At 36.8% G+C, this 14,706-nt stretch overlaps 1 protein-coding gene across 4 annotated transcripts in view; it reads left to right on the top strand.

Moving 5' to 3' along the window:
• Positions 1–14,706, top strand: part of LOC131039686 (probable helicase CHR10) — a 153,993-nt gene that overhangs the window by 119,909 nt on the left and 19,378 nt on the right. For all 4 annotated transcript variants that reach the window (XM_057972481.2, XM_057972480.2, XM_057972483.2 and 1 more), the window contains one exon: positions 14,248–14,421. In XM_057972481.2, coding sequence (XP_057828464.2) covers positions 14,248–14,421 — 174 coding nt within the window. The remainder of the gene's footprint in view (positions 1–14,247; positions 14,422–14,706) is intronic.

The following is a 14,706-nucleotide window of genomic DNA, read 5'->3' as shown; positions in this document are numbered from 1 at the left end:
TTTATGTTAAACAAGTCAGGTTTTTAATATGACTAGTCCTCAGCTCATAAAATTTTATGAGTATTATACTTTTTTACATTTTACCTTTTCTGGAACTGTAAAAGGTCATTTTGAACCTTTGTAGGTTCTGCATTTGATAACAAATTCTGGGATATTTTGAATATAAATGGCATTCAATATGTCTTAGGGGAATATGGGCTCTTTTATGAACATGTTACTCAATAATTTGTAAGCATTGTTCTTTTCTCATCTTTTGGAAGATTTTTGTATGCCTCTTTATAAAGATTGACACTTGGTCAAACTGTACAAATTTATTTGAAAAATTATGAATCTAATGTCACTTTAGGTTAATGGAACTGGCAAAGACCTTAACTGATGTTATTCTCTTTAATCAGTGATCCAACCTGTTGATGTGTTTTTTATGCACAAAACATTTCAGAATAAAGTACCAAGGTAATTTACCCTCTCTTGAACAAAATCACCTCAGATGCTAAGAATGAGATCAACTAAAATGATTCCAAGGTTTCTACATGTCAGGTCTTGACGAGTGGGTAAGTTCAGTGGTTGATGTGAATTGCTGTGTTTCACTTTGGGGACTTACACAAATGTTTGGATTATCATGAATGATGTGGAATAGGTGTGCTGACAACTTAAGATTTATCAATAAGGCTCTGGATTTACTTCTTACTAAAAAAGGGGGAAAAAGAATAGGGTTCAGGAAATCTATTCTAAGACTAGGAATATAGGAAATGATGAATGGATCTAGTGGAATCAAACTAGGCAAGGTTTCACAATCAGGTATTGACACAAGCTTAGTGCAATCATCTAAGGTATACTTAATGATTTTCAAACTATTACCATCAAACGAAGACACCATCCAAGTTGATGCTTGTCAACGGACGCATAGTAGTTGAAGTTATGCTTACTCAAACTCCAGTTGACCACACAAGGCGCACTTACTAGCGGAAAGAGGCTAGTGGTATGGATTAAGGATTCCACACAAATATACTCAACAAATCTTCCACTCAATCTAACATACATGAAAATAAATTCTAATCTAAATTCTAATCTAACTTGGAGGAATTGAGAACCATGAATGCAAAGACAACATTTGAAGAGCAAAATCACCAACACTTGAACAATGATTAGGATTGAAATAGTTGTAGCATATACCAACAATTCTACAAAAACTCTCTCTTACAAATGAGAGACAAAGGGGCATATATAGAGTCTCTTACAAAATGGATGGCCCAGATTGATCTAAGATCAATGGCCGAGATCATGCCAACAAAACCCTAGAATTGCCCTAATTAGGGTTACATCAAAAATGGTGCCACCAACATATGGCCCAATGAAAAGATACCTAGTCATCATATAGGGAATCTTCTAGAAGATTCCTTCCTGCATCTCTCTCTCCTAGCATACTCCAAGAATCTAGCCAATACTGAATCTAACTCCTCTGTGGAAATGCTAGGCAAGGTATCCTGCTGTAAATCAATCACATCCAATGAATCCGAGCAAGCATTCAAAGTCATCCATTGAATCCGAGCAAGCATTCAAAGTGTTCTCCCATTCAGGCATAAGCTTCTGCGAATTATGAACATGAATCAACAAAGAGACCAAGTCATCAATCTAACTCTTCTGCAAAGAGTCCAACTGCCAAAAATACATAAATTTTATTTTGTCTCTTAATTCGGCTAAGTGTAAACCACTAGCATCACTAACATCAACACCCAATAATTCCTCAATCGAGGCAAGGATCTTCATCTGAATGTCCTGAATTAATCCTTCCATCTCCATACAACTCGATTGGGCGTTCTCATAAGCTGATTTCTTCAAGGCTAATGCACAATACCAGCCATGGAAATTATATATGTCTCCACTGTGCACAATGTTCTCGCTGACCAAGGTGGAATTAGGAACCTTCTTCAATGCCAGGAGGCGTGGAATAGCCTTCTCTTGGATAGGCCTTAATTCTTTCCAAACTCCCTCCAAATACTGGATTCTGAATACAAGCGTTGTTGTCTTATCATATACTTGGACAAACTGAGTAAGGAAATCATCTGCCTGCTTCCTTGTGCTTTCAATCCATTTTTCCACCTCTGAGTGTGCACCTCTCGCTACCTCGCAGTGTGAATGTATTCCATGGTCAACTGCAATAGGGGAAATAAGGGTGGGATCTCCACGCCTTGTCCCTGTAATATACTCTCTGAGTCTAATATTTTCTTCTTTGTACCTTTCATTCTCCGCAATCGCTGTGTCTAACTTTGCATTGATTGCTTGGAGGTTGTCACCAATCTCCTGAAATTCTTGCCTTGTGGATGGACGACCAAGGGCAACTGAAGTGATCTGGAAATCCATGGGAGTAGTAGTGTTCGCTGTCACGCCGGCTCTAGGAACAGCAATCTGCGCAATTCGCATTCCTGTCTCATCTCTAGCTATGTGCGACAAAATTTCTGCTCTCTTGGGCTCCTTCTTAGCACTCCTATCTAGGTAGTCATCAATATCATCAATAGGCTGTACCTATATCATTTATTTACTTTTTTCCATGCTTCTCCTCAGCCATTCAGGAATAGCGGCCATTTCCATACCATCATCAAGACATACTTCTCGATCCAGTCCTTTCAATGCTGAGATAACATCCTCATTATCATCAGGATTATCCTTACTATCATTGTGTTGGAACACTGCCGAGTCTCCTTATTCTGTTCTGTTACTTCAATCACTTCGATTGATGAGACACTGGGAGGGGGTGAAGGAATGATAAGTGGAGGAATGATAGTCTTCTGTTTCTTCTTCACTTCCTCAATCTTCTTTCCTCTAGCCTTGACTTGTCCAGGCATGTTCTTCCTTCTCTTGGGAGCTTGACTCTCTTCGTCTGCATGAATCCTGACCTCACTGACAGTCCTCTGATCATCCTCGGAAGTAGACTCTTCCGGCTTCATCCTTTCATAAGTGAAGGGAACACCCATGTCAACTAATCTGTTCATCTGCATATCTACCCATGTGCGGGAGAAATTCAAGACTTCTCTCATTAGTACATTCAGGTCAATCTCTTCTGACTCTGACCAATTTGGCAATAGGATTGCCTTCTTCATTTCATTCTCATAATGTGGGTGTGTATGATCTCTATCATCTAATACCTGATCAGGGATGAGGAAAAGTCCACACTTCCTCATGAAATCCACTGACATTCTGGACCACATTCTTCTCTTCACTGCTTGTTCGTCCATTAAGTTAGCCCAATAATCCTCTATGTCAACTTTATGAGTGAACTTCTCTCCTCTGATCCTTCCGACCTTCTTGTCTGGATCAAATCTTTCTCTTTTCTTGTAGGTAGCAAATCTGTAGAATGCAATCTCCTCACCTGCAGTGCTGGCAGCTATGGCGGATTGGCAGACCTCTGACGTCTTCCCAATTGAAATAGGGAATGTCATTCCTGTTCTGTGCTTCTCTCTCTGGATAACATCGAACTCTAGAAGCTGTCTTACCACTTCCAACAATATCATTCTGTTAGTCGGATACCTAGGAAGTCTGTAGGGTTCAGATTGAAACCCATGAATCTTGAGGTATTTGAAAGTGGGAAACTGTATATACCACGATCCATATTTTTCTATTAACTCTGTTGCCTCCTTGGACAATCTTCTGTGGATTCCGCCCTGCAGCATTCGTGTGATGTACATAGTGAATGCATCATTCACTCTCTTGTAGTCTTCAATTCTGTGCCTGCTCAGCTGGGGGTAGCATTCATAACTCTTAAACTGTCCTTGCCCATTCCTGACTTCACCTTTGCATATTAATCCTTTGTATGAAACAAATCGTGCAAGCAGATACACCAGGTAGGAAGTCATGGCGAATGACTTGGACTGCTCTACATTCCCCAGTTGGAAATCCAGATTGTCGCTTATGATCTTGGACCAATTCACTAGTGTTCCTCTAAGACAATCCTGGATGAAGTAGAACATCCATCCATGAAATATTGCTCCCTGCGGCATTCCCATCACTCTGTTGAGTAGGAATATCAAATCACTATATTCCTCCTTAAAATCTACGCACATAAGTGTCTTGGGAGCCTTGGAATGATGATTCCTAGGTTCAATCATCCATTCTTTATTAATTAAACTCTTGCATACACCCATCTTCTTCGTGTATCTGTCTGCATAATCTTCCTTGGTCACATCCTTCATGTCTGTACTGCGTGAAATTCCGAATACCTCAGCAATGGCATCCTCAACAAGGTAGGCGATGACAACACCCTTGGGACTCTTGATCATTCTTGTGAGTGGATCGTAACATTGTGCACACTCCAGGATCAACTCACTGCACTGTATGGATTGTGGAAACCCAGCGGCATGGAAAATGCCACTCTTCATAATATTTGCATATGCTGGAGAAGGAACCTGATCTCTGGATCCGAACATCCGACGCTGCATCTGGTCGAAGTCTAGGAAATGCATGTTTGTATCACTGATCTCCTTCCATCTGGATGAAATCTTGAACTCTGGATAAAATCCAGTCTCCAACGTCTTCAACAACTCTTTCCTTTCCTTGTATCCTGATTTTGACATCGCACCTGTATGAAGCTGGAAGTTAGTCCTAGGATAAAAATAAACACTTGTAATAAAATTCCCGACTTTCTAAAGATTTAGCTAGTTCAGAGCATGGAGTCAGGAAAATAATCCATACACTTAGTAAATTTTAGCAATTACGTTCAATGTGTGACAACACTAAGGCATGGAAGCCTTCCATAAAATTCATTTATACCTCCTTATGCTTAGAAAATATGCAAGCAAAGAATGCAAAGGAGTATACTGGATTGATGATGACTTAGGAAAGGTGTGAAATGTTGTGTTTTCACACAATGAATGTCTGAAGACACCTTCCACAGTCAACAATGGAGGTCAAAATTTTGAAGACGACCTCAAAAATCAGACTTTCAAAAACATGTTGTAATCTTCAAAATGTGCATAAAATCAATAAAAATCAGTTTTATTGATGAAAACAATCATTTTCTGGAATGTAAGTATGGCTGGTAAAAATTTAGTTTTATGAGGACAAGTCTGAAAATTGAACACTTCAGACTTACCAGCACCTTGCAAAGTGGTTTAAATCCCTAAAAATGATGAAAATTTGCTAAGGAAACAGCCCCAAGCAAATTCGCCAAAATTGGTTAGGTGGCTGGAAATGAAAATTTCTGAGGACAACCGCCTAACAATGGAGTTTCAGACTTGCAACAGTGATAAAATGGTCTAAAAAATGCACAGAAAACTCCATAAAACACCTCTGAATGCTAAATGTTTAAGTTGGAATTGGCTGGGCAATAAAAACTTAAATCTGAAAATTAATGGCAGCTATTAATGGAGGTCAAAATCTGAGGCAAACCTTAGATTTGAAGCGAATCAGCAGGTTGGAAGTGATGGTAGCCAACAAACATGCATGAAAATCATCAAAACATGGCACCAAAACACCTCCCAAGCAAAATTGAATTTTCCCCAAGTCTAGCGCCAAAATGGAATTTTGAAAATTTGATGTCAATGGCAGCTTTGATCTGCAGCAATGAAGGATGGCAGCAATCTGGAAAAATCGCCCAAGTTGGGGTTAGAAACCCCAAACACAAAAATTTGCCTTAGCAAAAAATCGAAATTTTCAAAATTCTGAAAATTGTTGTTAATGGCAGCAATCTGTAGCAATGAAGGTCTGAACAACAGCAAAAATGGTGGAGGAAAAATCGCCCAAGTCTCCAATCATGAATTTGCCAACTTTCACCAAAAATTGCTAAATTTGGAAAAAAATTGCCAAACTTAGCAAAAATTGAAAATCTGAAATTGGTCTTTAATGGCAGCCAAGGAGGAATAAGTCAGCAAGCTGGAAAAAATGGAGGAAAATAAATCCTCAATCCCACGCTTCACAAAAATGCCTTGCTAAAAAAATTCGCCCAACTTGGAGAAAAATTGCTTTCATGGAGACACCTGGCAGAAATAATAATAAAATAATGCTGAAGTTCCTCTCATATACTTGCTTTCACCTCCAACTTTCACCACACAAGCAATGTGGGATAAAAAACACTTGTATAAATACTTGCTTGGTGAAACCCTAACTTGCTTCTAAAAGGTTCAAACATTTAATAATTATTAGAAGTTATTAAATTTGCTTTTAAATTTTAAATAATCATTTAATAATTATTTAAAAGCAATCAAAATGGGGCTTTTTTATTAAAATATTCCAATTTAAATCCAAAATAAAGCCTCCAGGGGAAAATCGCTATAGGTTGGGATTAAAAAATCCCTTCAAAAATCACGTAAGTGTCAAAATTCGCCCCATAGGGGAAATTCGACCCATGCTTGGATAAAAATCCATGCTCAATTTCATCAAAATGCATGCAAAAACCCTCCTAGGGGAAAATTGATGTGAGTTTGGACAAAAATCCAGACAAAAATGCACTCATTTTGCAAAAATCACCCCCAGGGGAAATCTGATGTGTGTCTGGACAAAAATCCACACTCAAAACTCACTTAATTTGGAAAAATACCTCCCTGGTGGAAAATCGGCCTCAGTCTGGACAAAAATCCGGACTCAAAACTCTTCATAATGTTCCCAGTGGAAAATCGATCCCTGTCTGGATAAAAATTTGGACAAAAATCCTTACAAAAATGCTCAGGGGAAAATTGATCCCTGTCTGGATAAAAATCCGGACAAAAATCCTCACTTAGTTGTCACAAAAATCCTGGTGGAAAATCGACCCAGGCATGGAATTATCCTTGCACTCTAGTCCGCACTCCCAGGGGAAATTCGATGGCAGTCTGGATAAATCCTGACACAGCGCCAAATTTTAGCATCTCCAGGGGAAATTCGACCCAGGTGTGGATAATCAGTGGGGGAAATTAGTGGCCAGTATGGATTCTAGGGGAAACCCATGTGTAGTATGGATTTTGAGTGGGGGAATGGGTTGGATAGTCTGGAATGTGAGGGGAAAATCACCTCTAGCATGGATTTTGACCCTTTAACCCTTTGAATATGAATTTCCCTTAGGATTTTATCATTTTAACCACTCAAAATCACTTAGCGACTTTAAATTTGACTGGACTTATACTAATTTTCCAAAAAATATGAGCGAAACGCGAGGAAAATATTGGAATAAAGTGCGAAACCAACTTAAATATTACCTTAGGAGCGAGAAAACAACTCCAAAAGGTCTGTGAATATCTTAGCACTTTAATATCACTCGATGCGCGTGTTTAAAAACACGTTAATGTTCAATAGGTCTAACACTTAGAAAAACTTAGGATCAATTAAAAATATCATCTTTTGCAACTTGATCCTAACACTTCAAAAACCCTAGACGGCACTAGGCATGATCAAAACTCCGAGACTCGGGCACGGGAAACGCAAAATTGCCCACTAAGCAGCCAAAACCCTAACCTAACAACACAGGAAGCTGGCAAAGAGGGGGTTCCCGTTAGCAATGGGGCGATGTGTGAAAAGGTCACAACACAACCCTACCATACAAATCTGTGTGGCGGAATGATACAGATTTAGTTGCAGTCCATGACTAAAACATAATTATACTGATTGGTTTAATATATTTCAATTTGTGGGATTTCCGTTTTGGCTTTTATCTATTTGTTTATCAGGATATCAGGTATTATGATTGTGGGATCCCATCTTTTATTTTTCTGCCTCTCATGTTCTGATATGCTGAGTTAAGATGTTAAGACCAAGTTTTTGCATCTTGCTATATCAGGCCAGTGGGATTTTGTTTTTCTTCATTCGGTTTGTTTGTGTGATTTCTGAGATGTTGAGACACTTCTTTAAATTGTTGGATCTTTTGTTTCGTTGGTGCATGTGGTCTTGTGGCTTTTAGGTTATGTTTTAAAGTTGCAGAGGAGGAGGAGGAGGAGGAATGGTTACATGTTAATAGACAATAACATTTATTTTTAATATAAATAAACAAAGATATGTTAATGGGCAGCAATAAAGCAAAGACAAATTAACAAAGAACAGCGATCAAAAGAAAACTACATAAGACATAAGACAAAATAAGAGTAACACAGAAAAAAAGAAGAAAGGGCAAGGATTAAGTTATTCAACAATTAATATCCAAGGAGTTTGTAAATGGCAGTGGTCGTTATGGACAAAAGAAGAATAAAACAAAAATAAAAAAAGACAAAATTTACAGGCATCTATTATGTTTGAAAATGCAGAAGCAGCAATTAAGGATCTATAGAAGGCAGTAATCATGATTAAAAGAAAATGAAAGGGCAGCGATTATTGCCAAGTAGAGATAACAATTAATATGCAGGGATTGCAGTTATGATTAAGGCAGCAATCAAGGTCTATAAAGAGTCATGTCCATTTGGAAGGACATCACCCTTTCTAAGGGATGCATCTCTTCATTTAGATATGAAAATATAAAAAGATATCTATCAATAGTGAGTAAAAAAAAGGAATATAAAATATATATAAAAGACAACAATAGACATATGAAGGTATAATCAATAATTGTAAGAAGAGTATAAGCAGAAATGAAGCATATTGGAGAGAATAATTAAAGTGACTTAATGAATAGATTTTGGGAAGTTTTTATGAGCAGTTCTATGAAGATTTCACAAGCAAATTATAATGAAATTGTGAGTTTTTGACGATTTATTAGCAGAATTAAAAGAAGATTTATGAGCAAAGTAAACAAAGATTTGTGAGCAGATCTATCGAGAGAGAGTATAAGTAAGATTTGAAGAGAAGAACTTGTTGATTTGAATGTGAATGTCCATCGTTTGATGAAGAACCAACATTCAAAGTGGAACTTAGTTTGGAAGTTGGTGCTTCCTAAAGGAGAGATTGGTTGGGGGTTGGTGCCTACAAATCATTTAGATGGGGTTGGTGTCTCCTATGGGTTGGTGCCTACAAAGTTTATAAGACAAGTTTATATAAGCAATATTTGCTGTGGTTTTCTCCTGTAAGGGTTTCCATGTAAATCTTGTGTTCTCCCTGTGTTACATAATCGTTGCATCTTATGTTGTTGCTGTTGTGCAATTGATATGCTTATGGTATTAAGTTTGAAAAAGTAAAGATTTCTATTATACTAGTTCACTCCCCTTCCTTTTCAGTATAATTGTGTGCTCATCAATATGCAAGTCTAAAGTCTGATGGATTGGTAAACGACTAATGCAATTGTATTAATAAAAGAAAAATGTAGAGTGCTTAATTTGCAGATGTCAAGATATCAATGTATTGCCAAATCAGGTCATGAAGGTGTCAAGAGTCTCAAGACTAATGAAGAGCAAGGCTGATTCCATGAATTCGGATTTATTGAAATTGCAGCAATTGTTGTAAATTCATGAAATTGAAAGATTGGCAAAGGTGAACTATTAGAGCCTGTTGATACAAAGGTGTGTGGAAAATACAAAAAATGGTTTCACAATGTATTGGAGTGTGCCAATACAAAGGGGTGCCAAAATCGTCACAATTGGCAAATCAATTTGTTGGACTGCACTGACAGAAAAGAGTGACAAAAATATCAAAAATGCAAAATAAGTGGCATCCTAGTATTTTGGAGCACACCAATACACTAGATCATCAAAAGTGAAAAAGTCACTGTCTTGTGCATCAAAGCATGCCTATACACTAGAGTGACCAGACTGCCAAAAATGTGAAATGTGAAAAGTGACAAGAGGGTCCTAAGTGTTCACTCTTTTGAAGGGGAGCACAAAAGTGAGAAGTGGACAATGGCAAAAATGGGTCAAAAGTGCAATTTTTGTTGAAAAGTTGGGAAGTCACATATGAGCTCCAGAAGTGCTGATTTTGGCTTAATATTCAGGAAAAGAAAAAGCGAGAGGAAAAATACCGTAAATGCAGTGATGCCATGGTTGCAGGTGGAAAAGTTGTTTTTTTACTAAAATCAAAATGATGATCTGAGTTCTTCAGACTCAGAAAATTGATTGGTTTATGGATAATTTGTGTACAGATATTCTCCTAGAATTTTAGCTTAACCTAGCCTACAGATTTTTTATAAAAATTGAAAGGTAAGTCAGCTTTCAAGTTTTTATACCGAGGTGCATAGGTATAGGGAAAATAGCCAGCTGAGAGACAGAATTATTATAGGAGCTAATATATGTTTCATAATAGCTGTTACTATGTTCGACTGACCAATAATATTAGAAGAAATCTATATTCAGATTTCTTTGGGGTTTAGAGATTGCTTGGTTTCCACGTGATCTATTTTGGTTAAAAGCTTTATGCAATTTATTTTCAATAAATTGCAATGCCATACAAAATATGCAACTAATCGATTGCACAGGTATGCAAATATTTTAAAAAACTTTTAAATAAGTGCTTTATGCACTTAGATTGAAGCCAATAATAACTGTATGCTTACTTGCTACTGGAATAGAGGAAAAGAGCTCAAACAAGAAAACCTTCGGATCAAAGGATATTAACAGATGAGAGATGGATGAATTTTTTTTAGCTTGATTGAATGATTGTTTAGTCTTCAGCAAATAGAATAAAGGGAAATAGAAGGCATCTTCATAAGAAGATATGAGAAGCTAATAGACGATGATGGAAGTAATCATCTAGGGTAGGAGGATGTTGTAGAAAATTACTCAAGGACTACGGATTAAAGATTATGGTGGACAGATAGGTCTCTACTATATCCAATTCCCTGAGAATTTCTCAAAGAAATATCTCAATGAATTTCCATAAAAGGGTAGGGAGATGCTTTACATAGTAGAAAATTGAGAAAAGTTGGTAAATAAGGAGGCTCAACAGAGAAAGGGAAAATGTAAGAACCTGGTTCTAATGTTTTGTTTAAATTTTCTGGCTCCTCTGTTTTTGGTATTTCATCAAATAATTGTCATGGCATCTACAGTTGTATTTTCTGAAGATATTTGTCTTGGACTACTTGTGTAAATAAAGGATCATATGATATGCATTAATAAATAGATCATGTTTAACAATTCTTTCAAGAGCTTAGAACAAATGAAGAACATTTCCATTTATTTCAAAGATAAAAATAACAGCAGATTTCCTTATATAATATTACAGTTTGCAGCAACTATAGACTGAACACAGGGATGAATAAACACAAGTATCTGACCTTGGCAAATACAATTCTAACTCCTCGTTGGACCTCCTTGATGTTGCCTAGCACAGATTGGTGAAATATGACCCTCATGTCCTACCTTACTCCTGTTGTTATGCTGATTCAGACCTGGTATATGAGTTCCAGCCATTCTCAGTTGCTATAACAACACAAAAATGGTATCCAAACTCTCACCAAGTTCCACACCAATCTTCAGCAATGAAGAGTCGAGCAGAAAAATACTTCCAGCACCTCTTTGTGATTGGTTTGGGTCTGCACAATCCCTTCAAACTGCTCTCTTTTCCTATGCCTAGCAATGCACAAGACGCCTAGCCAGGTTATCTTTGACCATGGAGTTCCAACGTCCAAGCTAGGAATGGACAGCCACCATTGTTATCCTAAACGCCTTTCAATGGTAAAAAATGCCCCGTGACCTCCTCAGTTTCCCATATCCAGTCTGCACAGATAGATGGCCAGCAATACCACTCAAATTGCTGCAAATATAACTGAAAATTCTATTTCTCAAGCTCCATGATATTGCCCAGCCAATATAGAAATATGATGACCAAAGAGTAGCAGGTAATTAATTCAAATTTCAAACACTTAGAATTTCAACGCATAGCCAAGATTTATATTGCTCATATCATAGCGATCCCAATCTTCTTGGCAATCTCTCAAAACCTGCAAAGCTCTCGAAATTTGTCTTAGAACAAGATTTTACAAATTTCGTAATCTTCAGTCGTACCTGCGACTTGACTTCCAAAATTCTTTTATTGGAAGACTTTGCAAATAGAGACCGTTATGATCAAATCTGGAAATTACAACAATGCATCACCAGCATAGACTTAGGATGAACCTACCAGCAACCAACTAGGGAAGATCTTCCACCACTGTAGATGATATTCGTCAAGAGGGTTTTCGTCCTTAGGAAGTTTCTGAGATGAACCAAGTTCAATCCCATAGAACCACACGTGTTTCAGAAGAGGAAATAAAATAATTTGCATGCCCACATGAGCTCTTGAAATCTCGTTTTATACTTTTTCCATTGAACTTTCGAGAAGATGTATTTTAAAATTCACTTTTTAATAAAATAACCTTTATTGTGCTCCAAAAAACACCTTTTATGGAATCATAATTATATTTGATACACAAGGTCACTTTTTCAAGTGTCCATGATTTAAAACTTTTTATTCCCTTTCCAATGAGCTATGATATTAAGTTGCTTTTTGAATCTTTCTATAAAATTAAGCAACCTTAGTGAAATAATTAATTAAAGATCAATAATTCATTTGAGTTGTTGAAATCGCCAAACAACATCAGAATCAAAATCTAACTATACTGGAGTGATACTGATGATGAATAATGAAAATTGGAGTCGATTGGGTGACTTCCTATAAATAGACACTCTCTCCAATAATTCTGGAAAACACACCAGAAGCTGGAATTCACTTCAAATAGTGCCATAGGAATCTTCAAGACCTATTGAGCTCATTGCCAACAACAAACATCCCTGCAGAACATAACCTGTATGCTTGAAGAACCTTGGAGTTCTCATCAAACACCAAGGTATTTGAGTCAGAATAGGAGCTAGACAAAAGCTTGCAAATCAAAATAGCTAAGAAAATGGGGACATTATAGAAAAGAGTGAAAGAAGAGGTAAATCAATGGTGCCTTCAGAGCAAAAATAAATTTCAACAAATTCTATGAAAGAAATTCTGACCAAATATTTGTTTGTTTTCTTGTTTTTGTCTAGGTGGTTCTTTTTCAGTTATATTCACTATAATATCCCTTTTTGAATGGTATTGTCTAAGACTCTTAGCGTTGAAGCCTTTATAATGTGGATTACTCTGTTTTGCAAAGAATTCTTGTTGCATAGATCCATTCTCTAGACATTTCATAGTGTTTCGATGGTTTTTTGGCCACATAATGTATTTATGTGTTGTTAGTCAATTTTTTTCTGTTGGGATTTTGCATTTTGCAAGTCAACTTGTGAAAAGGTTGTCGAGTTTCTGTGAAAAATCATTGGCGAGTAAAATTGCAAGTGACTCGCCCAAGCTTTCTTTCCTCACAAACTAGCATTCAACTGTGTAGAGTTAATTCAACATTATCAGGGTTCTTGAGATGTAACAAGCCTTTCATGTAGATATGTTTAAAATACTCTTAAGATTTTGCGATCCCAAAAGAGGTTTGTCTACCCATTGCTCACAATGTAGCCAGATAAGAAGTTTTTAGGGAAAGTGTTGCCTATATATGTTTTGAAGCTAAACCTGATATGTTAGAGCCGCTTTCCTTTGTTGGGAGAGGGTTATACCCAAGCTTGCCGTGTATTATACTCCAAGCGCTTATGTTTTGTAATGCAATACATTGTGTATGTCTTGAAGAGATAGTAAGTACCTTTGAGGACCTAGGTAATTTATAGATAAATAGTATTATATTTATTTAATTTACATGTAGTATGTATTGAACCTACTTTGTGAATACTGAAGACTATCCTCTGAATAAGCAAAAAATAAACCAAGCTCATTGCCATTTATGCATTAGAATACTGTACACTCGTGACCACCTCATCCTGCCTAGCAATATATACATGTGGAAATGTAATGTTACAAATAAAAGAATTCATCCCTAGCCATAAGCACATACAAAAGAATAGACAATTAATAGAAAATGCCTTAAAATAGCAATGTATACAGTTAGTTGTCTGATAAAAAATTTGGCCGACTGGGAAGACCAACTCATAACTCATTGACTAGAGTTTTCTTCTTTGCCTTCTTAGTGAGCCAATTTGTTGTCAGAGATTCAGACATTGGTATATATTACTATTTCATGGTGTATTTTTTCAATTGTCAGTTCTTTTCTATATGCTTATGGCTAGGGATATGGATTCTTTTCTTTGCAATATTACGTTTCTGTGTGTGCATATTGGCAGGGAGGATGAGGTGGTAAAAAGTGTTCAGTCTTCTAATGCATAGATGACAATGAGCTTAGTTTTTTTTAATAGTTGAATGTGGTGTGGTTTATGTGGATGATATTATTCTTTGCAGAAGCAAAACTGGCATTACTATATCTTTATCTATGTATAATGGATGTTTATTTGGAAAATCCATGTATCTTCTGGCTTGGTGTTGTAATTTATCATGTGGCTATCCTTTTTCTTGCTATGTCCTCAGGAAAATGTTCAGATGAACATGAGCAGGGGCTACCAAATGAAGGTTCACAATGGGTGGCATTGGCGGTGGTACAAACATATAACCCTAGACGGAAAGTGCCTCGTAGTGATATCTCTTTAGATCATTTGGAAATCTGCTTAAAGAAGGCTAGCATCTCAGCTTTTCAAAATTCAGGTAATACTTTTACCGTTACATTTTGTAGGCATTTCTCTGGTCTGATTTTTGAAACTGGCAGATAGATTTTGCTTGGTTACAAGTTACATTTTGTAGGTATTTCTCTGGTCTGATTTTTGAAACTGGCAGATAGATTTTGCTTGGTTACAAGTTACATTTTGTAGGCATTTATCTGGCCTAAATTTTGAAACTGGCAGATAGATTTTGCCTGGTTACAAGTTACATTTTGTAGGCATTTATCTGGCCTAAATTTTGAAACTGGCAGATAGATTTTGCTTGGTTACA

Source organism: Cryptomeria japonica, chromosome 6 (assembly GCF_030272615.1).
Source record: "Cryptomeria japonica chromosome 6, Sugi_1.0, whole genome shotgun sequence".
Taxonomy (NCBI): Eukaryota; Viridiplantae; Streptophyta; class Pinopsida; order Cupressales; family Cupressaceae; genus Cryptomeria; species Cryptomeria japonica.
The sequence above is the reverse complement of the archived record's forward strand: the minus strand, read 5'-3'. Positions and strand labels throughout refer to the sequence as shown.